The sequence below is a fragment of the Crinia signifera genome, chromosome 7 (genome assembly GCF_055691185.1).
Source record: "Crinia signifera chromosome 7, ASM5569118v1, whole genome shotgun sequence".
Classification (NCBI taxonomy): Eukaryota; Metazoa; Chordata; class Amphibia; order Anura; family Myobatrachidae; genus Crinia; species Crinia signifera.
This window is the reverse complement of record NC_139223.1, coordinates 138,084,176-138,109,998: the sequence shown is the minus strand read 5'-3', so window position 1 is coordinate 138,109,998 and position 25,823 is coordinate 138,084,176. Positions and strand designations below refer to the sequence as shown.

General features: G+C 39.2%; 1 protein-coding gene across 4 annotated transcripts in view; it reads right to left on the bottom strand.

Annotated features, from left to right (window-relative positions):
• The window catches only part of LRP1B (LDL receptor related protein 1B), a 1,445,580-nt gene that overhangs the window by 160,081 nt on the left and 1,259,676 nt on the right, over window positions 1–25,823 (bottom strand). For all 4 annotated transcript variants that reach the window (XM_083153866.1, XM_083153869.1, XM_083153867.1 and 1 more), the window contains exons 60-62: window positions 24,490–24,689; window positions 10,601–10,789; window positions 8,701–8,849 (exon numbers count right to left, since the gene is read on the bottom strand). In XM_083153866.1, the coding sequence (XP_083009992.1) occupies window positions 8,701–8,849; window positions 10,601–10,789; window positions 24,490–24,689 (538 nt within the window). The remainder of the gene's footprint in view (window positions 1–8,700; window positions 8,850–10,600; window positions 10,790–24,489; window positions 24,690–25,823) is intronic.

Here is a 25,823-nt window from a genome sequence, read left to right as displayed (position 1 = left end):
CTGCCGAGTGCCCCCTATTTCACATAATATGCTGCACAGTGCTTGCAATTTACATTATATGTAATACAGTGCCCGCAATTCATATTATATGCCATTTAGTGCCCACAATTCACATATGCCACACAGTGCCCCCAATTCACATCATACCCATGCGCACGCTTGTCAAATGTGATACTCGCCCTCACATTTATGCGAGCCAACTCAAATCACCCCTTATATGCCATATAGCACCCTCAATTCACATTATAGGCTGCACAGTGTACCCAATTCAAATTATATGCTGTATAGTGCACCTCGAGTCACATAATATGCCAATTGACATATGCCGCACAAGGATCCTGATAATCTGCTGTACTAGTGTACATTTTATGTCTTATAGGGCCCCAATTCACATAGCATGCCGCAATTCACATACTGTAGTATGCGCAAAGCACCTGCAATTCCCAGTATATTGTGCAAAACTCCACAAATTCCCATTATATGCTGCACAGCGCCCACAATTCCTATTATATGCCACACAGTGCCCTGATTACCATTATATGCTGCACAGTATCGTATGTTGGCCCTCTGTCCATCGGCGTGTAGTGTAATCCATAAGGGTTCCTTCCTGTGGAAGGAAATTATATTTACATGGGTCCTCTGATGTAGATCTGGTCCTCTTCGTTCCATGTAGCATTCTCGGAGTCTTGGCAAAACAAAAAAACCAAACACCCGACACCAGCGAACTGTCAGGAGGAGACGCAGGATTACATCCTGCAGCTCCTCCTCCCAAATGCCGCTAGTGGCTCCTGAATGGCTGCTAGGTGGCCATTTTTCCCCTGATTTTTTGCAACCAGTACAGGCTCTTTGAGCCTGAAGCTGGTTTAGGTCATGGGGGAGGACTACACATTGTTTTTATTTATTTATTTTTCTTTTTGTTTTGTTTTTTAACACTACAGCCGATACAAATTCGTATTTAAAAATACAAATTTGTATTTAAAACTCAAATTCGTATCGGCCAAATACGAATCCATATGCTATCGGAAAATACGAATCAGTCAAATACGACCAATTAGTAAATTTTCCTCCAGAATAAGAATTTGTAAATGACATACGATGGCAATGCCAGTCATATGCATGGGATGCAGTTACAATCCCGGCGGTCGGGATCCCGGCGTTCAGAATCCCGACCGCCGAAATGCCGACACTTTCTCCCTCCGTGGGTGTCCACGACACCCCTGGAGGGAGAATAAATTAGTGTGCCGAGCATAGCGAGGCACCGGGCCCGCAAGGGGGGGCGATCCACGTCCCCCCCTTGTCGGCATTTCGGCGTTCGGGATTCCGACGTCGGGATTCTGAACGCCGGGATACCGACCGCCGGGATTCAATACTGAATCCATATGCATTAGTATTAAGAATACAAATACAAATTTTTATATTCGTATTCTTAGTATATTTCCCCCATAGTGTAACAAACAACATATATATACAATGAACAATTAACAAATTACAGCACAAGACATTTTAGGACATGGTAAGTAAAGAAAGTTGTATCAGGGAACAAAACCCTGAAGTCATATACTGTAGCAGAGATATACATTATATACTGTATTCTAAAAAAGCACATGAGGAGAGAGGGCCCTGCTTGTGAGAACTTACAAGCTTACATTGTATTTATTAATCTGTGCATCTATCTATCTATCTATCTATCTATCTATCTATCTATATATATATATATATATATATATATATATAGATATATATATACACAGGGTTGGACTGGCCTATAGGGACATAGGGGAATTCCCCGGGGGGGCCCACTGCCTGGGGGCCTTACACATCCTCTAGGCATCAGGTTACAGCCAGTGTAGTTGAATTATACATGTTATCTAATACTGCACATGACTATTGTGTATTCTCTACAGTGCACTGCAGTTATTAATCTGGTATATCATCATGCTTGGACTAGCAAACCTCTGCGGCAGCTGGCCACACCCTTAAACATGGGCCCCTACCACTACATTCCCCCGGTGGGCCCTTCCTGCCCCAGTCTGACTCTGCATAAACATATACACACAATGGTGCCGCACTCATGGTCAATCTTCCAAAAATCACGATAACACCAAGTAGCAACAATGTTTCAATTTGTGAAATACATTTTCATCAGGTTACATGAGTGCTGCACCATTGTGTATCTAGTTTCCTCTACAGTGAAGGCACCGACTCTTGTTCGTCTGTTATAAGGAGTGCCAAACCCCTGCTGTGTGTGTGTGTGTGTGTGTGTGTGTGTGTGTATATATATATATATATATATATATATATATAGATAGATAGATAGATACAACATTTTATAGTCAGTTTTGCAATGTTTTTGTTTAGTGAATTAAATAATAAAAAGTGTGATGATTAATGAAATGAAAATATGATATCCCCCACCCAATTTAAAAAAAAAAAAATCCTCTATACTCTTTCATCTATTTCCTTCCCAAAGTTCTCAAAGAAATATGTACATAAAAATACTTATAAAAGGTTCATGAGTTCAAACTCAAAAACTTCTGTCTCCCAATACAAAAATGGTTCAGCCTCTGCAAACTTGCAGGAAGTTGCTGAATATTGACAATGGTTTCTTCATGATGATATTTACCTCATACAGTACTTTAGGGCATTTTCTTACTCTTGTAGGAGTTAGTTAGAGCCGAGGTTTGCAAGTTGCTGCTGTACTGTACTTTATGTGGTGTCTGTTTTGGTTAAATAACTTTGGGAAGAAAAAAATCTGCAGTGGTCATTTCATCATTAGATCTTGTGGTGCTCTCCCTGCCAATATACATGTTTGGTTTATCCTACTACTGGTTTCATCAGCACCACCACTCCAGGCAATCTTGTGTGTTGGTGTCATTGGGAGGGGAGTTGCATACATTTAGTGGAGTATCATTAGTGGACAGAAGATCCCCATTTTGGCTTTATAGTTGCATTAGAAGGGTTTGGTTATTGCTGTGAGTATGCCCATTCTTTCTTCCTAACTCAAGCTGACCATTTTCCACACAAATATTCACTGGTATGTCATTATTTCAGCAAAATGTATGATTTTTAACTGTTTTACTGTATACAGATTTATAGAACAGGATTACTTGCTGCCCAAGTACTACATATAGTGAATACTGATTTATATGACACACAGGTCAGCAACTCATATCATACGGATAAGCTGTGGACAATTTATTGCCCAGGGAACCACACACATAGTATATAGATCAATAGAACACATAAGTCAGCCATATGCAGTATTCTATGAGCAAGGATACAAGCTTTGGGCTATTTACTGTGCAGGGAACCACATATACTGTATATAAATTTATAGAATACTTAAGTCTGCTATTAACAGTATTCTATAAGCATGTAGACAAACTTTGGATCATTTACTACCTAGGGAACCAGAAGACATCTCTCACGTGTGGGAAAATAACTCTTTTCCATTGTTGAACACAGAATCAGATCAATAATTTTTGTTCACAGCATCTAGTCAAATAAATAGTGCTGGATGCTTCAATTACTCAATGACTGATAATAGAGGGAACGCATTAAAAACACAAGTAAATGATTAGGCTGGTCTGTCTTATCAGACTTTCTAATGTTTGTAATCCAGTTTTAGACACGTTAGGAATTGTACATGTTTGTAGATAGATATTTTAATCATTCTAGGAAATGGTAATGGTAACAACTAGTACAGGCATTCCCAACCACGGTCCTCAAGGCACACCAACAGTGCAGGTTTTCTAGATATATAGGCTTGAGCACAGGTGACTTAATTAGTATCTGAGGGATTCGGATTAAACCATCTGTGCTGAAGCCTGGATATCACTAAAACCTGCACTGTTGGTGTGCCTTGAGGACCGTGGTTGGGAAAGCCTGAACTAGTATATATGATACAGTTTTAGAAGAAAATGGGCAATAGTATTATTCTTGTGAAGTCCATATATTGCTAATTGTATGTTTTAATGCTGAAAAGTTTGATATTTATTATGAACAGACCAGAAATCATAAAAACTACAAGGAGCAATCCCTTTATATTAAGGAATGATACTTTATGGACGGTATTCAATGTCAACCATTATTTATGACCGGGGAAATAGCACCTGTTACCTTTGCAATGCTGCCTTTTCCAACAGCATTGAAGGCGGATTTCTACAAAACCGATCGGACTTTAAAACAAGTCTCAGTCTGATATGTTTGTTGGAAATGGCAGTGGATTTGTCGATAATGTAAGGCCGTTTCTGCCGACACAACCACTTTTCGTCACTCGACAGGCAGAACATGAAATTCTGCCTGATCGAGTAGCAGGAAAGCTAGATGAAAACGGCCCGGGATTCTGACAGATTCTGTCGGAATCCCACTTTGAATACCGCCCTCAATGTTCGCAAATTGGGAGTATAAATAAAGTTGGTCTTATGTGTATTAGAACACTTTGCTCACTATCTATACATTTGTGTGTATCTTATAGCATACGTAATTCATTGCATCATATAAACAGTATTTATATCACATTTATCAAGAACCCAAGTTTTAAGATGTCATGATTTTAACTGTTCCTAGCCATTTTTTTAAATCAAAATGCCACATGCAGTATATATCCAGAGAAAGTACAGATGTAGCCATCCTCAGGCAGCCCGCTATACCAATAGCACTCACAGAGGATAGCAGGGGCTCACTCGCTTGTGCATACCACTCTGCAAGATTGCGGGAACCGGGTGCTTCCCTGCCCGTCTCCACTTCAGGGAGATAGACAGGGAGCGGGGGCTAGCAGGGGAGATGGGCAACTACCTGCAGGACTTCTGAAAGAATGGGGCGAGCGTGCATCTCGTGCGTGCGCACCCCATTCTGTCGGACTCTGGTGGAGGGTTGGGGAAGGGCGCATGCCGATTCTATTGCCAGTGGCCACTCTAATAACAGCGACTCCATCTGTAGAGGGACCTCTCACCTCTCCTGCCTAACTGTCTTCTATGTAAGTAGTACACACTGTCCAAATGTGAACAAACCTTTAAGCTTAAATTTAAAATATTCAATATTTTAGTTTAATCCTGCTAAGCATAGATTCTAGGTATGATTATGCTTTTAGCAAATCGGTAAGAAGAAAAATCAAAAGAAAGAAAAGAGAACACCTGCTTCATTCTACTGCTGAGTTAAAATATTTTATAATTGCAAAAATTGATTCCAAACAGCAGTAAAGTATATTATTGTCACAGACAATTAAATGCAGAAGTAAATGCATAAAATATTTGAATGTGCCTTTACAATTTGCACATTACACTGTAATAATTTATTTGACTTATTTTATAGGCAAACAAGTACAGGAAAACATGAATCTCTTCTACCTAATACAGCTACAGGATGTACAGTATTAGTCCCCAGTGGCAAAAGCAGGATTTTTAAAGGGGGGTTTCCAAATGTTATCCAAAATCTCGAACTCTGCAGTGTATTGGAGTAAGTACGGGAGTCTGGGGGAGTGGCAACAGCCCTGAAAATTGGTCTTCTTATGCACTGAATACTGTATGGAATAAATTATTAATATGTAACAGTACAGATGGTCTATAGCAGGGATAGCCAACTCCAGCCCTCAAGAGCTACCAACAGTTAACATTCCAGAATCACAAGTGAAGTAATCAACTCCGCCTGTGGATCTTTTAAAATGTGTTAGCCAGTTATGAGTGCACATGTGCACCTGCTGGGTGGGCTGGAAAATATGAACTGTTGGTAACTCTCGAGGACTGAAGTTGGCTACCCCTGGTCTATAGTATAGGCTGTTTCAAGCATTTAAATAATATATCAGTAGTCAGGAAAAGGTTAAACATATAATAAATACAGAAACATATTAGAACCAGTACTGCACTTTCTAAGCTCACATTCTCCCACCTCATGGTAAGGCTCCTGTCTCTTCTTCCTGGCAGCTGCTCTCTGGTCCATTGTACTGACTGAGGACTCAGATCCACACATACAGTAAATGTTGTGGTAGAAGAAGCTGGTACACTAGACACGTGCAACAGCTCTACTCTGTCCCTAACAATGCATAATGTGGTGGCAGTTCTATTGATCGTATTATATTCCAGCTATTGTCGTAATCAAAAGCACTTGCTAAGAGGGGGGGGGGGATTTCCGGGCAACCAGAAACCCCCCTGCGTTTGCCTATGGTCCCCTGCAAGTTAATGTAAAGATGCAGATAATCGAGGTACAAAGGAAAAATATATATATGTATAAACATTTTTCTCATTTTTCTAGATTTCCAAGTTTCTGAAATGATTCAATGAGCTTCATCACAAACTGGAACAACTGCTACCATTGTTTGAAATAAGAGATTTTTTAATAATCGTTTGCAATTTTGGGACTTCTTTTGATATGTTTTGAAAAAACAATTTAAGGCTATATTGGTCTTAGTGTAAAGATCAACAGGGGATCTTGTAAGCAAGGCAGCCTCCACATAGTAATCCAAATTCGTGTGGCGCGAAACAAGGGTCTGTCTAAGTATCGGCACAGTTGTTGTCAATGCTTCAGCCTTAAATATGGCTTTATATAATAACAGCAAAACATGCTGTTCTTGAATAAAGCCATATTATAGGCTGAAACATTGGCATCTGCAACAACTTTACTGCTGGGATTATTCCGCCTGGAGCCCAAATAGATGGAAGAATCAACATACTGTAGTGGAATCCCCCCCTAAAAGACATGGCAAAGCCAAGGCGGGTTAAACAGTTGTTCCATTACATACTTTCCCACAGATGTTGACTTGGATTGAGATTTGTTGAATCTCAAGTCCATTGATACACTATACACATTTGAGCATTTTCCTCAAACCATTCTCCCACAATCCATGCCATGTGTCATAGCACATTATCCTAATACTTCTGTAAAGCGCAAAGAAATATGCTGCGCTATATAAGAAACGGTTAATAAATAATAAATAGCTTAAAGGATGTACCTGAACTGCAACAATATTTATGTGAGTGGTATAAGACAAGTCAAACTAATGTTCAAATGAAAGACTGGACCCATGGTTTGTCAGCAGAACATTGCTCAAAGCATCATACTCCCTCACTAGTTTGTGTTCTCTACCCAAAATGCATCCAGGTGCCATATCGTCTATATATAAATGTTGGAAATATATCCATCCATTCATTCACATGTTGCAACACAAAATGAGAATCATTCAATCAGAACACTTTCTTCTTCCAATGATCAAAGGTCCTAGTTCTGATGTGCGTCTGCCCACTTTAGATGCTTTCAATAGTGGAATGGGGTTAGGATGTGCTCTCAGTCTGTGTGGGTAGAATGCACTGTGAAGCAAATTCAATTAGCTGCATGTATTGTATACTGTGCAGGTAAAGCTCTATGTCAGAGGTTCTAAAACATGGTCTCAAAGGCACCCCAATGGTCCAGGTTTTGAGTATATCCATGGCTCAGCACAGATGGTTAACTCAAATTGACTGAGGTACTTAAGTCACCGTTGGCCAAGCATGGTTAGACTCAAAACCTAGACCATTGGAATGCCTTGATGAGTGCATTTGGGAACCTCTGCTCTAGGTTTTACATAAATGATCTTACATATACCTAACACACATTAACCCAAACATTCCGATTTACAGTAAGTGCACAGAATATAGGGATTACCCTGTGTATTGAGCCGCAGTAATGTGTCTTTACTCTGTGTGTCATGACACATAACTGCCATCACAATCATTAACATTTCCACTGTTTGTGCCATAGTAGCTCTGCTGTTGGTGGCCACCAGATGGTATAGACTTTGCCAAACGCTTGCCTTGATGAGTTTGGCTGTCCAACATCCTGTCATTAATTCCTGGCTTTACCCTGTTTGAACCATTATTGAAAAGTACTTACCATGATGGACAGTGAGCACCCCACAAGCCTAGACATTTTGGAAATACTTTGACCCAATCATCTGGTCATAACAATCTGGTCTTTTTGTAAGTTGATACAACATGTATTGTTTGTCATTGTGGTAAAAAGCTCTAAATAGAAAGACCATTTTCTATTGTATGAAATCAACTTAAACAATCGTTCTCTTTTTCATTGTAATACTTCTGGGAGGAAGGAGTTCCCAGTGCCTGCCACCCTGCATTTTTCTCCTAGACTGCACCTCTTGACAGTCTGTAGAAGAGAATGCTCTCAGATGCGTTAGAATAAACCAAGCCTGCTTGAGCATCTAGGACAGCCATGCTAATCATCTAAAGCAGTGGTTCTCAAACTCCACAGGACCCTACACAGTTCCCATTTTCCAATCTACCCAGCAGCTGCAGCCATTGGTCAAATTAAACACGGATCTCATAAAGAAACAGTTTTGAAATTCAATAAGGCTGCAAAAACATATGTAATGATCATGGAGATCATCTGTGTTTATCAAGTTGAATCAAGTCTGCAGTATTTTCATAATTTAGTAAAGAACAAATAAATCATCAAACCAAGGGCCAAGTGATAAAATTGGAGAGTGATAAAAAAAACAGCCATTAAGCTCCGAACTGTCATGTTACAGCCTAGGTTTGAAAAATAATAGGTAGAAGCTGATAGGCTGCGTTTTTTAGCACTCTCCATTTTATCACATTTTAAGGCTTGATACATCTGGCCCTAAATCTGCAGAAATGTATCTGCAGATAGCAGTTCAACAACATACTACTTAAAATAATGTAATGGTAAATGTATAAAGTCTGCAGCACTTACCTGGCTGGCTGTACAGTTAGATAGGCAGGTTTTGTTATCTTCTGCGAGGTAGAAATGTGTGGGGCATGCACAGGTGTGTGACTTGTATGGCGAAAGAAGACACAAGTGGCTGCAGTCTCCGTTGTTAATTTTACAAGGGTGGTCAGGCACTGTAAAGACAATGGCATAATACATCATATTTCTCAGCATATAAAGTTAATTGAATTTCTTAATAAGGTGGTTTAAGCAGAAGTAGGACCTAATAAAAAATTACACAAAACACATTATGACAAGGACACGTATCTAGTCATTAATAAAATGGTAACTATGATACTGTGATAACAGAACAGTACTCTCACACTACATAAAAAGCCATTTAGGAATCCATCAACTGAATCCGGATGCATACAGATGAGGTGCCACCTGCCCGCTGCTTATATTGGGAAATGAAAGATTATAGCCGGGTTATGGAAGACAACACACTGCGATTTATAGACATTTAAAATGTTAATTAAAATGTCTAACTTCTCCAAGATTGTTACTATTTGTTTCATTCAGCAGAATACGTGGGAATTGGTTTCACTTGATGTGGTTTCCTTTAATAAATGTTAAGTTATTCTTTAATTTAAATAACCCATTTGACCTTTCTCAACACCATTGTTTCTAGAAAATTATTTTAAGATTACACTTGTATTTCAGCAGATAGATAGATAGATAGATAGATAGATAGATAGGGTGCTTCTATAGACTATATTATCAACAGAAAATAGGCCTACCGCTGCCTTATAATAATGATACAAGATAGTGGCAAGTTAAAAGCTTTTTATTATGAAAGTCAGCTAGATAGATAGATAGACCAACAGACATTAGATTAATTCAAATAAATAATATAATGTAGCTATGTATTAGATTAATAAAAAAAGATGCGATAGATCGATAGATATTTATTAGATTCCTTCATAAGCCCTGTACACACGCTTAGGGGGGGTACACACCAGAACGATTAGGGCTCAATTCCATCAATCTGGATCCAATTCCGACCGATTGGATGCAGATTGTGTGTAGATTGTGCATGTTTAGGTCCAATTCCGATCCGATTCCAATCCAATGCGCGTCCCCGCTGTCGTTTGGTCGTTTTACAGATCCTACCTGCTGCAGTGAGGATCTGTAAAAGATCCATTCAACTGGATACAGACTCAGATCGGATTGGGATCAGATTGGATGCAGATCGTTAGCAGATTGTGTGGCTCCAACAGATCGTGCGAGCATCACACAATCTGCTAACAATCTACTAACAATCAGGATCGTTCTGGTGTGTACCTGGCCTTAGATTTGCTTTAGATTTGATGTTAGATTCGATTTTCTATTAGATCTGGCATTAGATCATGCCATTCGATTTGGCATCAGATCTGTACTTTTGCATTTGATTCGATTTCAATTTCACAATTTAGGCACAATGTACTCATTCGATTTACTGGATCGAATTCCAGATTTCCTTGGCTGCACAGTAGATTTTTCTATTCGATTTTGAGAAAACGGAAGCGTGCATCGAATCGAATGCAGATCGAAAGTGTCCTAAAAACCATTCAATGTGGATTTGATTTTGCTTCTATAAGCTATAGACATGTCTGTCTATAGGGCTATAGACAGACATGCATTGGATATATAGATAGATACATTTAGATTCATTCATAGAAGCAAAGATAAATATAGATATATACATCTATCTATATTGAATCATTTAAAATAGATATATTATATAACTATATAAAATATGTATGTAATAGAAAGATAGATAGATAGATAGATAGATAGATAGATAGACAGACAGATAGATAGCAATTTAAATTAAAGATTACTAATCATATAGACATTTTGCAGGGAAGGGGGAACAGTACAGAGTTTATATGATAATAATCACCATCAGGTTGTCTATAAGCATGGTACACTTCAATGTCCGATATGGTGTGCCAAGAGTTAAGCAGTAATGTCTTGTCTGCTCCTGAGGTTTTGTGTGCACGGTTCAGAGATTTGGTTTTCCCATCTGTCCAGTAGATGTAGTCTTCAAACAATGATAGTGCTATCACGCCCTGAACATCTTGGTTAGGGACTGTAATCAGAGATGATAAGATTAATGTGCATTGCTGGGACATTGCCAGATTACATTTTTAAGACTTAATAGTCAGACAGATACAACTGCTACATAACTTCTTGTGAATAATTACAATGACGAGCTGTCAGAGGCTGTGACTTTTTATATCCATTCCAGTTAAGAGAACTGGAATGGATGGAAAAGATCATACTGTTAAGTCTCCATGAGCACAATCGCTGGGAGGAAAATGACTGGATTTAGCTAACAAGTACACCACCTCAACTACAGTATAAATCAAAAGCCAATTGCATGATACATATTAAAAAAAAAAGTTTAGGATTTAAAGATGATTACATATTTTATTAGATAACATTTTATTATTGTTATTACATACAAATCTTAACTTATTTTGGCCCATATTAATGAGCTAGCATTTCCTAAAAAACATCAATTACTTATTCTAGACCAAGCTTTTACCGTGAGATTAACTGCAGTGAATTGATTTCTAACAAGTCTACAAAACATCTGACAAAGGCTTACACTCAAACAATTTAAACTTGGTCATAATAAATCTAAAAGTTTTGGTTTTGAAGTTTCTCAAGCTCTATTGAAATCCATTCTACCAACAAGGAAAATATTTCCCCAAAATGCACCCACTCTATAATAAGAGATACTGGCAGCAATTTTTTTCCCTAGGCTCCTCCATTTCCCACACAGGCACCAGATCAAATATAAACCAGGGGAGAGTTGGTGTTTGTGTGCGAGGACCAATTACAAAATGTTATGAAGAAATTACAGCGCCTTGTGATTGGACAAGCGGCTGAAACTCATTCACTACCAGTTTTACTGCACTTAAACCAGGGATAGTGAACTTTGAGACCTCTAGCTGTGGTTAAACTACGCATCCTAGCATGCCCTGCTACAGTTTTGCTTTTGGCCATGACAAAACTGTTACAGGGCATGCTGGGATGTGAAGTTCAACAACAGCTAGAGGGTCGAAGGTTCCCTATGCCTGATTTAAACTCAAGTGTATGGATAGAAAAACATACTGTTTATACACTGTATTTTAAACTTCACAAAAAATGTTAATGACAAATTATTAATGAATTTAAAGGGTTTTTAATGATGGATCATTAGGGGCATGCCAAAACCTTGTTCCAGCAACGTGATTTTGCTGGACATCCTGAGGTATTCTCAGATTAACAATATTCACGCTGATGCTGTGTCTTCAAGTGCAGCAAGTGGATAACAGAAGCCTGAAGTTTTACTTCAGATGCCTCCTGTAGCTTTTGAATGATTTCACATTGCTACTCATTGGCATAACAATGCCACTGCAGCCAAAGGGAGCTAGCACCGTGGGGACAGAAGGTCTCTGTCTGCATAGAATCTGAGACCCTGTGCCCCTTTCAAAATGGCCAACACCTTGGAGGAGACAGATGCTAAAGTTCCTACTGGATCTCTAGCGTCAGAGGAGCACATCGCTACCTGGGAGGCCAGATTTCATGAACGCTGATGCGCTGTGTGCAGCTACCCTCTGGTAAAGAGCAAGAAAAAAAAACCCTGGCAATGAGCATTAAACCTCTGGCAACAAGCAAGAAACCCCTTGCAATGAGCATGTAATCCCTGGCACCCAGCATGAAACCACTGGCAACAAGTGCGAAACTCATGACAAACAAGCATACAACCCCTAGCAACAAGCATGTAATCCCTGGCAATGAGCAAGGAACCTTTAACAACAAGCATGTAGGTAAAAATAAATAAATGTAATTATGTGTGGGGGAATGGGGGGCAGAAACCTTTCTGGTAGGTGAGTGTCAAATTTCAAGTTTTGTCAATGTACTGTACCTACTGCATATAAGGCTCAGCAGCAGCGCCATTAGCATTCCCCTCTAAATCAGCCCCGCTGGAGGGCTAGCATGGCTTCATCAGAAAAGGAAAGGAAAATTCTTTTTTCCAACAAAATGAGATAAACAGGTGAATTTAGGAGATCTGCACATTTAAAAGTGACACATTGCTGTGATATTTCTGAATTACTTTGCTTACTTTTCAGCATAACCATATGAGACTGATAACTGTTCTAAGTACATTTCACATTTGTGAAACAATGGCACTACTGGCCATCAGACAATGGAAAACTTTAAGAATTAACAAGAAAACTTGTATGAAATTGTGAACAAGTGACACTGAAATAACCTGGTGCTTCTATGGCATATATTATTAACTGAAAAGAGATCAATTCAGGCCTACCGCTGCCTTATCATAATGATACAAGATAGTGTCGAGATAAAAGCGTTATATCATGAAAGCCAGCTCCTCTGACAATAACAAAAACTCATTTATAACACCACAGTTTATAGAGCAATAAAGGGTTGTTATAGAAAAAAAAACACAATAATAACGGTAATGAAAGACAAAACTTTTTTATCTGGCTCAAATTCAAAGTACAGGAAGTTAATTACAAAAATAAAGTTTTAAGTTAACCACGGGCATCTTTCTGACAAATTAGTATTCTGATGCCAACATTACTTGTCTAATAACATGATCTGACTTTCATCCAACAGTTTAAATTACTTTTCACCAGTTGAGTTGTTATTCAAAGATATACCAGGAAAATCTGTTTAAGTATTCAGATTGAAGCTTAAACATTAGAAAACATATCAATTTAAGAATATGTACCCGTTTGAAAAGTCTCTGTGGGAAATTCTCTCTTTCCTTTAGTAACTATTCTATTAGATTAAATGTTCTTCGTTAAGAGTTGCGGAGTAAAGTTTGAAGGACGGGAAGTCATGGGGATTATAATTAGTTTTTTCTTTTCAATTACAGCTCTTCCAGATGATGTCACTATTATATGTAATGAATACATCTATCTAGTAAACATTGTGACTGACGTACACCTGTGTTTTTCTGTTTTGGTGATAATTTGTTCTAGAAAACATTGGGACAAAATACATGTTCAAAATATGCTGTTTTGCCTGTTTGCACATGTTTAGGTACAGGTGTAGGAGACATCTAAAAATACATTTCTAATTTAGAAGAGCGCAACTGTGCAAGTATGTGTACGGAGAAGTTTTGTGTGAAAACAAATGGTCAAGGAAGGCAACCGATAGAAATCCAAGACTGACGGGATGTGGTAAGGATCCCTACAGTCAGATTACAGTCATCCAGATCCCAACGGTCACAGTCTTAATAGGTCTCGAAGGTAAGTTCTGGGTTTAGGTTAGGCACTATGGGGAGGGATAGGATCAGGTGCACAGTTTATGTTATTTCTTTATGCATAATTTGATACCATTAGCATCAGAGTGTGCTGGTACCAGTCCTCAGAGTGGCTGAATAAAGACGTACATTTTCAGATAATGCGGCATAGCCTACAATTCCGTTGACATGCTGAACATTGCCTTTCTTAAAGTTAATTTATGACCCTTCAATCACAAGTAGAGACATTTCTAAAATCCATAAGACACAGTACATAAGAATACATTTTAGAGAAATCATGCAAGATACTGTATGCTCTGCAGAAATTCACACATACAAAATAACTACATCAGCCCCTTTATGTTTAGCGCACATACTTGATGAAACATCAAGAGTTGGCATATGGTAATGTTCCGGTACTTATGTAATATCTGGGCTCCCGTTTTTTTTTATGAGACCGTATCCCCTCGCGAGGCTCGCTGCGCTCGCCACGCTTCGGGCACGGTGGCTCGCTGCGCTCGCCACACTATATAAAATCAACTCCATGCGTAGTTGGATAGTAGGGGTATGAAAAAATGGGGTTCATTTAACATGGGAGCCCAGATAATACATAAGTACCAATGTTCCTTTACTGTATAAAAGTAACTGCGAAGCCAGGTGCACAGCTGCCATGTTTCGGGTCAGGTCCTGAGCACAGGGACGTCAAGTGTTTTATGGGCGTCCCCATGACGCAGGGAACGCAGGCATGCGGACCCATGATGTAAGCACCTGCCCCGTCTTCTGCCATCTGCGGAGGACATAAAAGTCTGTGTAGACTTTTATTTCTGAAGCCAGGAGAAATCATTTGATGGTCGCTGACCATCAAATGACTTCTCCTGCTAGCGGCCTCATGCGATGGGATGTGGTAGCGAACACATCCCAATGGATGGCAGTGAAGGGATTTGGGTGCCGGAGATGTGGAAGCGAACACATCCCCTTGTATGGCAGCTAAGGGATTCAGGTGCCGAGGGTGGGTGGCCGTATGGCAGGACAGTGTTATGGTGCTCGCTAAGCAACGATTGGCCACTAATACAAAGAAACCTGTAATAATAAGAAAATTCGATGTAATCTTTTTTTCCCTTCAACATTCGTGCAAAGGCGGATAATTGATAAGAAGCGACTAAGACTATGTGTGAGTGACGTAAAGTATATTTATACCTGGTAAACGTACAAAACTACCAGAAATAATACCAAAAGTTTGAGACATCTGATAGAGCTTATATCCATTATGTCAAAATGCGTTATAATTGTTGGCTATGATGGGTTCCAGTGAAGTGCAGTGATTATCATCCTAGCTGTCAAGCCTGCTGGAAAAGGCAATATAATTCAGTGTTTTACTGGTTGAGATACATCCCTATGGCAACCAGCATTAAGTTTCTGCTTGCTATTAGGTTTTATAGTGTTGTAAACAAAAGCACTTTCTATTGTTATAAAGTAACAACCCGTAAAATACACAACATCAAATATGCATAAAAACTATAAATGGATATTGCTTACTTGGCCTAAATCTCATTGATGGCTGATTATTAATTGTCTTCTCTCGCGCATATCACTAATTGTCACTAATGCTGTGCACATTTCTCAACCTACTTGTATGAATCTATATAAAGCACTATTACTGTAATTAGCTTGGCTCTAAAAACAACACTTCCAATTTAATTTACGGTTAGATTTTAAAACTAGTACATATTGATACACTTCAAAGACATCTTTTAGAAATATTACATAAACAGTGTAGACTGAAATGTTCTCTGTAAAGGGCTGCATAATTTGGTTTTGTTATCTAATATGTATATATATATATATATATATATATATATATATATATACTGTATGTGTATATATATATATATATATATATATATATATATATATATATATATATATATATATATATATATATATATGGAATCGGTACATCTGTCAGAATGAACTTAGGTCTACAGTCATTAGGTCGACCACACTAGGTCGACTGGCAGGAAGGTCGACCTGACTTAAGGTCGACATGAGCCAAGGTTGACATGACTTAAGGTCGAAATTGCATAAAGGTCGACATGAGGAAGGTCGACTGGTCATAAGGTCGACGTGGGTTTTTCACTGTTTTTTTATCCGAATGTTGACACAGTCGACATGGACACAGTTGGCAATGAGAATCGGACCCTCGCATCGCTCGCTTCGCTCGCGATGCTTCGGGCACGGTGGCTCGCTTCGCTTGCCACAGCTGTAATAACCTCCTCCACGCCCTAGTGGATGGTAGGGCATGAAATACCGTCTGTCGGCACATGTCGGCTCAAAAAACAGTGAAAAACCCCATGTCGACCTTATGACCAGTCGACCTTCCTCATGTCGACCTTTATTCAAATTCGACCTTAAGTCATGTCGACCTTGGCTCATGTCGACCTTAAGTCAGGTCGACCTTCCTGCCAGTCGACCTAGTGGGGTCAACCTAATGACTGTAGACCTAAGTTCATTCTAATAGATGACCGCATCCCATATATATATATATATATATATATATATATATATATATATATATATATATATATATATATATACATATACACACACTTGCCCCATTTGGATGTTGGAGAGTTCACATGCACATATGATGTCCCCTCACATACACTGAGGGGACATCATACTTTGTTTCAAGCCCTTACTTAAAAGGAGATTTGTTCTATCTATTTTGGAGGTTAAAAAAATAAAGACCTTCATTATCATACCCCTATTTCATGTGAACACTAATTCTTTGGCCCTGCACACTACGTTCTCTATGAAGTAAATAAGATGATTACTCAATCACAAATGGCACAGATTTACCTTTAAAATAAAGGAAGGATTGAATATTGGCAGATCACATGCCCATGACAAACTAATACAGTAAAATATTTTCTTGTTTTGAGCTTCCACTACCAAGGAAATCCATTAAAAAACTCTAATAAAAGTTAAAATATCATTGCATTTTTAAAGATTCATACTAAAAGTGTCACACCCCTGATGAAGTCTTACAAAGACGAAATGCGTCGGGTACTTGGTATGATCCCCAATCCCAAGGAAATACTTCTATTGCAAGAATATTTGTTTTTATGTATTTCATAATAAATGTTTTATATGTAAGATGAAATCTTGGTTGATTGTGATTTTAAAAGGAGTTGGAAAGACAGAGATTATTTATCTCACTACAATATATTTGGGCGCCGTCTAACACTATTGGTTTTATATATATATATATATATATATATATATATATATATATATATATATATATATATATGTCCAGTTATGCCGGCACTCTAATACTTGCAGCTGCTCCCGGTGCCATAACATAGTCACATGTACGATCCAAGAAGAATGCGCTCGTGGAGACTTTTCAGCAATAACAAAATACTGTATTGATGGTAGACATAAACGTTTTCAGGACTGCAGTCCCTTCCTCAGATAACCTACAGCAACGCCTACAGTGTATTGTATTTTTCAGAACCTGCCTGTCAGCGCTTACGTTGATCTGGGATCATAGCATGGCGACTACCAGGATGCGCAGCCTGTGGAGCGCATCAGACATCGGGTGACACGCAAGCATTGCGGTAACCATGGTGATGACACGCACGGAAGTGCGTCAGCTGGAGGTCCCGGCGTGGTCGAGATTGCGGTAATTGGTGGCATGGCGGGGTAAGTAACGGGGTATATGTAGGGGTGTTTGTCCACTGTATTCGTTGCTGTAGGTTATCTGAGGAAGGGACTGCGGTCCTGAAAACGTTTATGTCTACCATCAATACAGTATTTTGTTATTGCTGAAAAGTCTCCACGAGTGCTTTCTTCTTGGATCGTATATATATATACATATATATATATAAGGTAAAGTAATAATATATATATAGACTTTGTTTTCGGCTCGGCACTCCAGCTCACAATAGCAAATTCCCAGGTGCCATCAGGATCCAATAGATAGTATAGTTGTATCCAAGTACAAGCAAACAGCGGCACTCAGTGGGTTATCAAAAAACTGTATTGGTAACTCTCCAACGTTTTGGGGACTAGCCCCTTTGTCAAGGTGCAGGAACTAGCCCCTTTGTCAAGGTGTTCCTGCACCTTGACAAAGGGGCTAGTCCCCGAAACGTTGGAGAGTTACCAATACAGTTTTTTTGAAAACCCACTGAGTGCCGTTGTTTGCTTGTACTTGGAGACAACTATACTATATATATATATATATATATATATACACATATACAGCTTTGTCCCGGCACTGCTTCAATGTAGGTAAACTATGCCCCGGTGCCCCCGCATCCACTTAAGTACTGAGCGGAGTATATAGACAAATACATGGTGCGGCACTCGGAAGACTTCAATCAATTCAATAATCACACGGTAGGTTTGCCCATCAATGTTTCATTTCACGAAGAAATATCGTCAGGATGTACGAGTGCCACGCCACGTATTTGTCTATATATATATATATATATATATATATATATATATATATATAGTCAAAGACATTTTCGGATATATATATATATATATATATAGCAGAAAGTTGAGTCGGCACTCCTGAGGGTAGATATAGGGTATTGGCCTCGGTGCCTTCCTAGGTGCAGGGACACCAAATATACAGTATGAAGGTGGAAAACTTTTAACAAATCCCTTGATCATCTGGCCACTATGGAAGGCCGATCCAAGAACACTCACAGACCCAACCTTACTCATAAAGAAAGGCTGAGTTTGGAAACTCTCAGCAAAGACCCTACTATCACTATACGCCCCGCTGACAAAGGTGGGGGTATAGTGATACAAAATTTATCTGACTATAGAAAAGAGCTTGAGAGACAACTAGCAGACCCGGAGGTCTACTCTAAATTACCATCAGATCCCACCGAAGCCTACAATAAGGAACTACAACTGACCTTGCAAAGAGCGGTCCAGAATGGCATTATTACGAGCAATACTTCAAAATACCTGTTTGAGGAACACCCGATTGCCCCGGTTTTATATTCTCTCCCCAAACTGCACAAAGACAGTACCAATCCCCCTGGGAGACCGATAATCGCCGCCAGAGACTCAATTTACTATAAGGTGTCCCAATATTTGGACCATTTCCTACAGCCTACGGTGCAACTCCAACCGACATATCTGAAGGACACGACCACATTGATACAAAAATTGACCCTACTGGACGATCTCCCTGACCAGTGCTTACTCTGCACGATGGACATTACTAGTCTATATACGAACATACCACATCAAGAAGGGATTGAGGCGGTCCGTAGACTACTCGCAGACAGTAATGTATACGATGGTCCTCAAATTACTTTCTTCATTGAACTTCTGTCACTTACTCTGATGCGGAATTACTTCCTATTTGATAAATGTTGGTACTTGCAACGCAGGGGCTGCGCGATGGGTTCTTGCGTAGCCCCTGCGTATGCAAACAGTTTCATGTTTGCCATTGAACATAATATGTTTTTGAGTGACCAGTCTGTCAGAAGTAAACTCAGGCTATTTCTCAGGTATATAGACGATCTATTGTTGGTATGGGCTGGCAGCCGTGAGGAACTTACTGAGCTCATCGAGCGAGCCAATACTGCACACCCTACCATTAAATTCACCTTTGAGATTGATCCCATAACGATACATTTTCTTGATGTTCAGATCACGCTGATTGAGAACAAAATTTCCACTGGTCTTTATAAAAAGGCAACAGATCGCAACACACTGTTGCACTGTTCCAGCGCCCACCCCACGGCCACTAAAAAGGGACTCCCCTTCTCTCAATTTTTGAGAGTTAGACGAATTTGTGATGACCCCCTTGATGCAGAGAAAGAGATGGATATCATGATTGGCAGATTTCTGTGTAAAGGGTATTCCCATAATGAGTTACTTATGGCCAAAACTAAAGCGCTCTCTATATCTAGAGAGGAGACCCTCACTCCTAAAAATTCCATCCAAGGAACTGATCAAATTGCTCTGGTCCAAACCTACAATACCAGTTCACCAGCCATTACAAAATCGGCCAGACGTTTATGGCCCATGATAACTACTGATCCTGACCTCAAGATTTTCTCCAGAACGAAAATCTTACCCAGCTACAAGAGATCGAGAAATCTGAAAGATCTCTTGGTTCATAACGATATTTCGAATCTGTCCAATCCCTCAGAGAGCAACTTCCTTAAGAGAAAACCGGGTTGCTACAAATGTACCAATTGCACTACATGCAATTACCTGGAAACAGGAGACTCATTTGTACACCCCCACTCAGGCCAACGATTTCCCATAAAATTTGTCTTGACATGTAGCACGACACACGTTATATACATTATAAGGTGTCCGTGCGGTCTACTTTATGTAGGCAAAACGATATGTTCATTTAAAACTCGCATGGCTGGCCACAGATCAGCCATAAAAGCTTCAATTGAGGGCAGAATTGGCCAGATTGAACAACCAGTTCCCAGACACTTTAGGGAACATAGGCATGGGCTTACCACCCTACGGTATAAAATCATTGACCATATTCCCAAAAATATCAGAGGTGGTAACCGTGATAAACTCCTGCTACAAAGAGAAACCTGGTGGATTCATAAACTTAAAACTGTACATCCTGCTGGGCTAAATGAAGCCTGCAGTTTTCACTGCTTTCTGTAACTCCATAGCTGATTGACCGTTGCGCTCTCCGACATTAGCACTCTCCGCATTGTTCCAGTATGAACGCACTCACAGCCTTTGGCCGGTTACTATACATGGACTTGCGCTGTCCATAATACGGCCTGAATCTGAGCATATTTAGCCGGTTCTTCATTTTATCTGTTTATGTATTACGCTGTTGATGTTCTTACATACTTCCACTGTTTTATATCAGGGAAGTTCATTGACGTGTTCTTGCATGTTATTGGATTTGACATGTGTGCTGTATTGTACATATTTTTCACATTTGTGGGTTTCATTTTTTGTACACTTATCATTGTAGGGTTGCCTAGCAACACCCCACGGGTTCCAGACACACCGACGGGTGTGCGCCGCCAACTGGTGACGTCACATGTAACGGACCTACGGGGCAGAGCTGGCGCCCGCTGCACGAGTTGTTGGTGAAAGCTATTTAGGTAAGTCACCATTGTATGTTCTGTATGAGCTTGAAAAAGGTCTGAAATAAATAGACCGAAACGTCGCTTGACACTTGGTTGTCCCTCGTTATTTATTGCAAGTCCTTTGAGTGCCACCACCTTCATACTGTATATATATATATATATATATATATATATATATATATATATATATATATATATATATACACACACAGATACACACACACACAGTATATATCTCCAAAAATGTCTTTGAAGCTTATATAAATTACTTCACTGGTCCCTGTGAAATTGATAGGCTACATTCTTATAAATGCATTACTATTAGTTCAGACCACTCTATTCTCAAATGGGCAAAACCATGTGCACTGCAGGTGGGCAGATGTAACATGTACAGAGAGAGTTAGATTTGGGTGAGTAATTTTGTTTATGTGCAGGGTAAATAATGGGCGCTTTATTTTTTACACTACAATTTAGATTTCAGTTTCAACACACCCCACCTCTATCTAACTCTCTATGCACATGTTACAATTGTTCCACCTGCAGTGCACATGGTTTTGCCCATTTGAGAAAGATTTTGCTTTTGCGATCAACACTGAATCAGGGCCAATATGTCATAGTTAGAAATGATTGGGTTTGGATAAATTTGGGTTTACTCGGTTACCTACAGCTCAAAACTGCATATTGTTGTCTCTCATTTGTTTTGAATAGCCAATAAGATAAATCCAGAGACATCCCAACATGCGAAAAAAGAAGGTACAGTATTTCTGAACCATTTCATCTCTAGTCATAGTAGTACTGTGCATGTGGCTCTGTGGTTTTGCAACAGTGGCTGTAGCGTAGATTAGGACCCAGAGTGACAAAATAAGCCATTAAAAGTGGTAAGTGGAGAGTGATAAAGTAGTAGCCATTCAACATATAGAAACATAACTACACAAGAGGCGATTTCAGGGCATATGCTAAGGAATCTGACTAGATCGCTTATAAAATGCCCTTACATCGCTATATGTGTAGGGGCCATATCAATAGCGATGCATGGCCCCACACGTCGCTATTGCCCGGTGATTAATATCAAGCATGGTGGAATAATCTAGTTACATCGCCAGTTAGAGCCAGTGTTTTGCCATTGCTCAGATCGCTCAGCAAAATCTCCCCATCTGTAGGCTCCTTAAGGCCATTAGGGCACTAGCAATGGGAACATTTGTATCTTATACATCACATTGTCAAATGTTCACATTATCAGTTCTGAAGCTTCTGTTTGTTCATCTAGCTGGAAGAATACATAAGTAAAATGTATAAATAAAAATATTATTCATCTATTAATATTAAAACCAGTATCTGTACCATACACTGTGACTTCAATAAAGTTTTATAAGGCAACAGTGTACATTAATTTATTAATTTATTCTTAAATTATGCAACTTTTTCCAGATTCACGTTTGTCTCTGTAGATTTATCCATTTCTGTTAAAACATCTGCTCCAAATGTTTAGCAATATTGAGAAAAGTAAATACAAAAACAAGCTGCTTAACTCCAAACACCTTAGATTCCCAAATGCCAAAACCCTAATAAAGAATTACATTATACAACATGCAAGACCATCAGGAGTAAGAAAGGATGGCTACCTCTTTTTTTGACAGAGGGGAGAACGTGTTCCAAACTAACATAATGCCTATGATTCAGTGAGATCCTAATCAGTCTCTGAGTTGAAACAGTTATTTTGTGGGCTAAACTAAAATTGACTAACAGGAACGGCTAACCTAATTGAGGTGTGGCCCTGGGACACCACATCTGGATTCTAACTATCGGGATACTGCTGTCAGCATTCTGACCATTGGGATCCTGAGCTCCTGAATATTCCATCATCCCCTAATAATTATTCAGATCACAGTTTGCTTCCACTATGTTCGGTACAAGCTGAAAGTACACTTTGAAATGCATTTATTTTAGTTTAGGAAACTGAGCATCCATATGATATTGCCTATTCAAGCTACAAAAAAGATAATGAAATATATAATAAGCAAATTCATATTCCAGAGAGTTCAAGAATGTAGGTGAAATAATTTTCTGACTTGTAACCCAGTTATACTATGCATCCCAAGCCCACTTACCCTTTCATGAATGCAGTTTTCTTATACACTATACAGTACAATAGTTTCATCAAAACAACCCATCTTTAATGAAATTGTAAGAATATTTTATATATAGTTAAAAATAAATAACCATCTTTATGGCTCTTGAGTTCCATTTCTCAACAAGCAAGATGTAAAAATTCACTTTGCAGAAGTTAATATTGGGCCATCCAATCTATCAATTCAATATCAATTCAATATCAATTCAAATACAGTTGAAAATCATTAATGTTCTATTATCATGCAAAGTTTAAAAAAATACATATAAAGATATTCAAAGAAAAAATGCTAAATTCTACCAATCTCCACAGAGGACATAGGATAATTGCTTTTCTATGTACTTCTTCACTATTTTATTTCCTTTTTTGTGTTAGAATTTGAAACTTGACAGCAGATAAGAACTTGGCACATCTAGTCTGCCCATGTACATACACACTAATATACTAACATTACCTTTTTAGTGGTATAAACGTACAAAAGATGACCTCTGGTGGTGCACTGCTGCCTCACTGATGTAATCTCCCTAAGACCTCACCAACATCTCAAATACATAAAGAAACATACTGTAGCGTATGGGGGTCACAAGCTTTAAGGTGCAGATGAAGTCAGGCTAATGACAGAGCCAAAACTATAACAGAATCTTTGCTGCCCATAAAACTGTGTCTTTGCACCTAAATTATTGTTTGCATGATGCTATCGGTACCAGAACAGGACACAGTACTCCCTGCATCTTTTGGACTCCCCAGGCAGCTCTACAGATGCGCTATCAGCTGTAAGGCACATGAAGGTACTGTGACGCAGAGTCCGTGACTCCCCTAGAGGCCTGTGTGACAGAAACCATTGTACATCCATAGTCACAACCCTGAATACTTTTGGCATATCTTTTAAGCAAACTCCTCTGCCCATTCGGCAATGGGAGCTTGCCATATTCTGCTAGGCCAATCAAAGCACTCTTTCCAGCCCACATGACAAAGCCTGAACATATTAACCAAAAAAATCAATAGCTTCTCGGATGTCTGAGGCCCACACATAGGAATGGCGGAGCACAATGAGCACAACTCTAAACATGTTACAGCAAGTTACCAATCAGTTAAGAGGTTGTTTTGTAGGTCAGTCAGCCTCGCTATAAAAATTAACTTTTTTTTGTTTTTATATTTCTTATTTTTATCATCACAAATGGATTTTGTAATGGGCACATTTGTATAAATAATCCATACAAAATATTTACAAACCCAGCTAAAAAGGTGCAATTTACAGTATTTCTCTTGTTAAACTGTAAACCTACCTTTATGTCGATGAAATCCATTCATGTCTGAGAATTCAATATGAGTCTCATCGGCCCAGTAAATTCGTTTGTTGACATAATCTATTGTCAAGACTGTTGGCCTAGATATCATCGTTTCTATGACAACGCTTTGATTGGCTCCATCCATTCCAACGCGGCCAATATGTGGATATTCACAGCAGTCTATCCAGTACAAATATCTATACAGATATAATAAACGGCATGTTCACATGAATTCTCTATTTATTCTACATGGAGCAGTACGGTATGATGCTCATGTTTTATTACCCTGTAGGCTCCAAACACCATTTTTAATAAGGTTTGTTTACACTGCATGTTCCAGGTTATTCAATGACAACAACACAATTCTAAAATACATAATTTATTCCCCAATTAAGTTATTTTTCATTGTTACTGAGCATTTCAATAGAATTCAATGTACAGCATTATGAAACTTGCCGTATAAGTTATATTTTTCTCTATCATGCAAGGTACAGATGGAGCCACGCTTATTTGGTGCGCCGGTGCACCCAAGGTGACCTGCCCTGGTGCACTGTTTGCTTAGACAGGGACGTGGGAGCGTCTCACATGCTCGCGTGTCCATTTCCGTGAATGGGGCTTGCGAGCATCTCACATGCACACCTCATTCACACGTTGAATTGCATGCTGGGAGCCGATCAGATGAGCGTGGCTCCATCTGTACCACAGTTCTTCCAAGCATCAGAGTAGTGAAAGAGGGCCATACACAAAGCAAGGACATGCAAGGAAGACAAAAATAATGAAAACATAAAAACAAAGGGTAGGGAGGTCCCTGCTTATGAAAGAGGTAATATCCTAATTGAAACAAGAGGCGTGAGTGTGCAGATTGACAGTGCTAGATTTCAAACTAAGCATGTGCCTCAATTTAAGTCGCAGCTATTGCGAGACAGAACAATGACTACTTCCCACGAGTATATTACAGAGAGTACTAGAAAGGATGTTTTTAGCCCACAATAGAAACCTCCCCAAAAATGTAGCTGGAGAGGGTTGAGCCAGAAGCCCCCGAGCCCTGGGAGCAGATTGACCACTTAATCTGTCTCAGGTGATTAAGCTAAAGATTTGGAGGCTATGCAAGGTTCTGATTGCGCATATTAGTGATGTCATAACTGGGTGACATTTTGTAGATGGAATGAGGGGCTATTACCAGAGAAAACATGGGAGTTGTAGATCTAATAGAGCATTTTGAGATGTATAAATGAGTGTTGTTGTCAACGGCTTTACAATATAGGTAATTGAGAGCATTTGAAACTGGATTCTAAGTCCTATTTCCACAGTTTGCATTTAAAATACCTTTT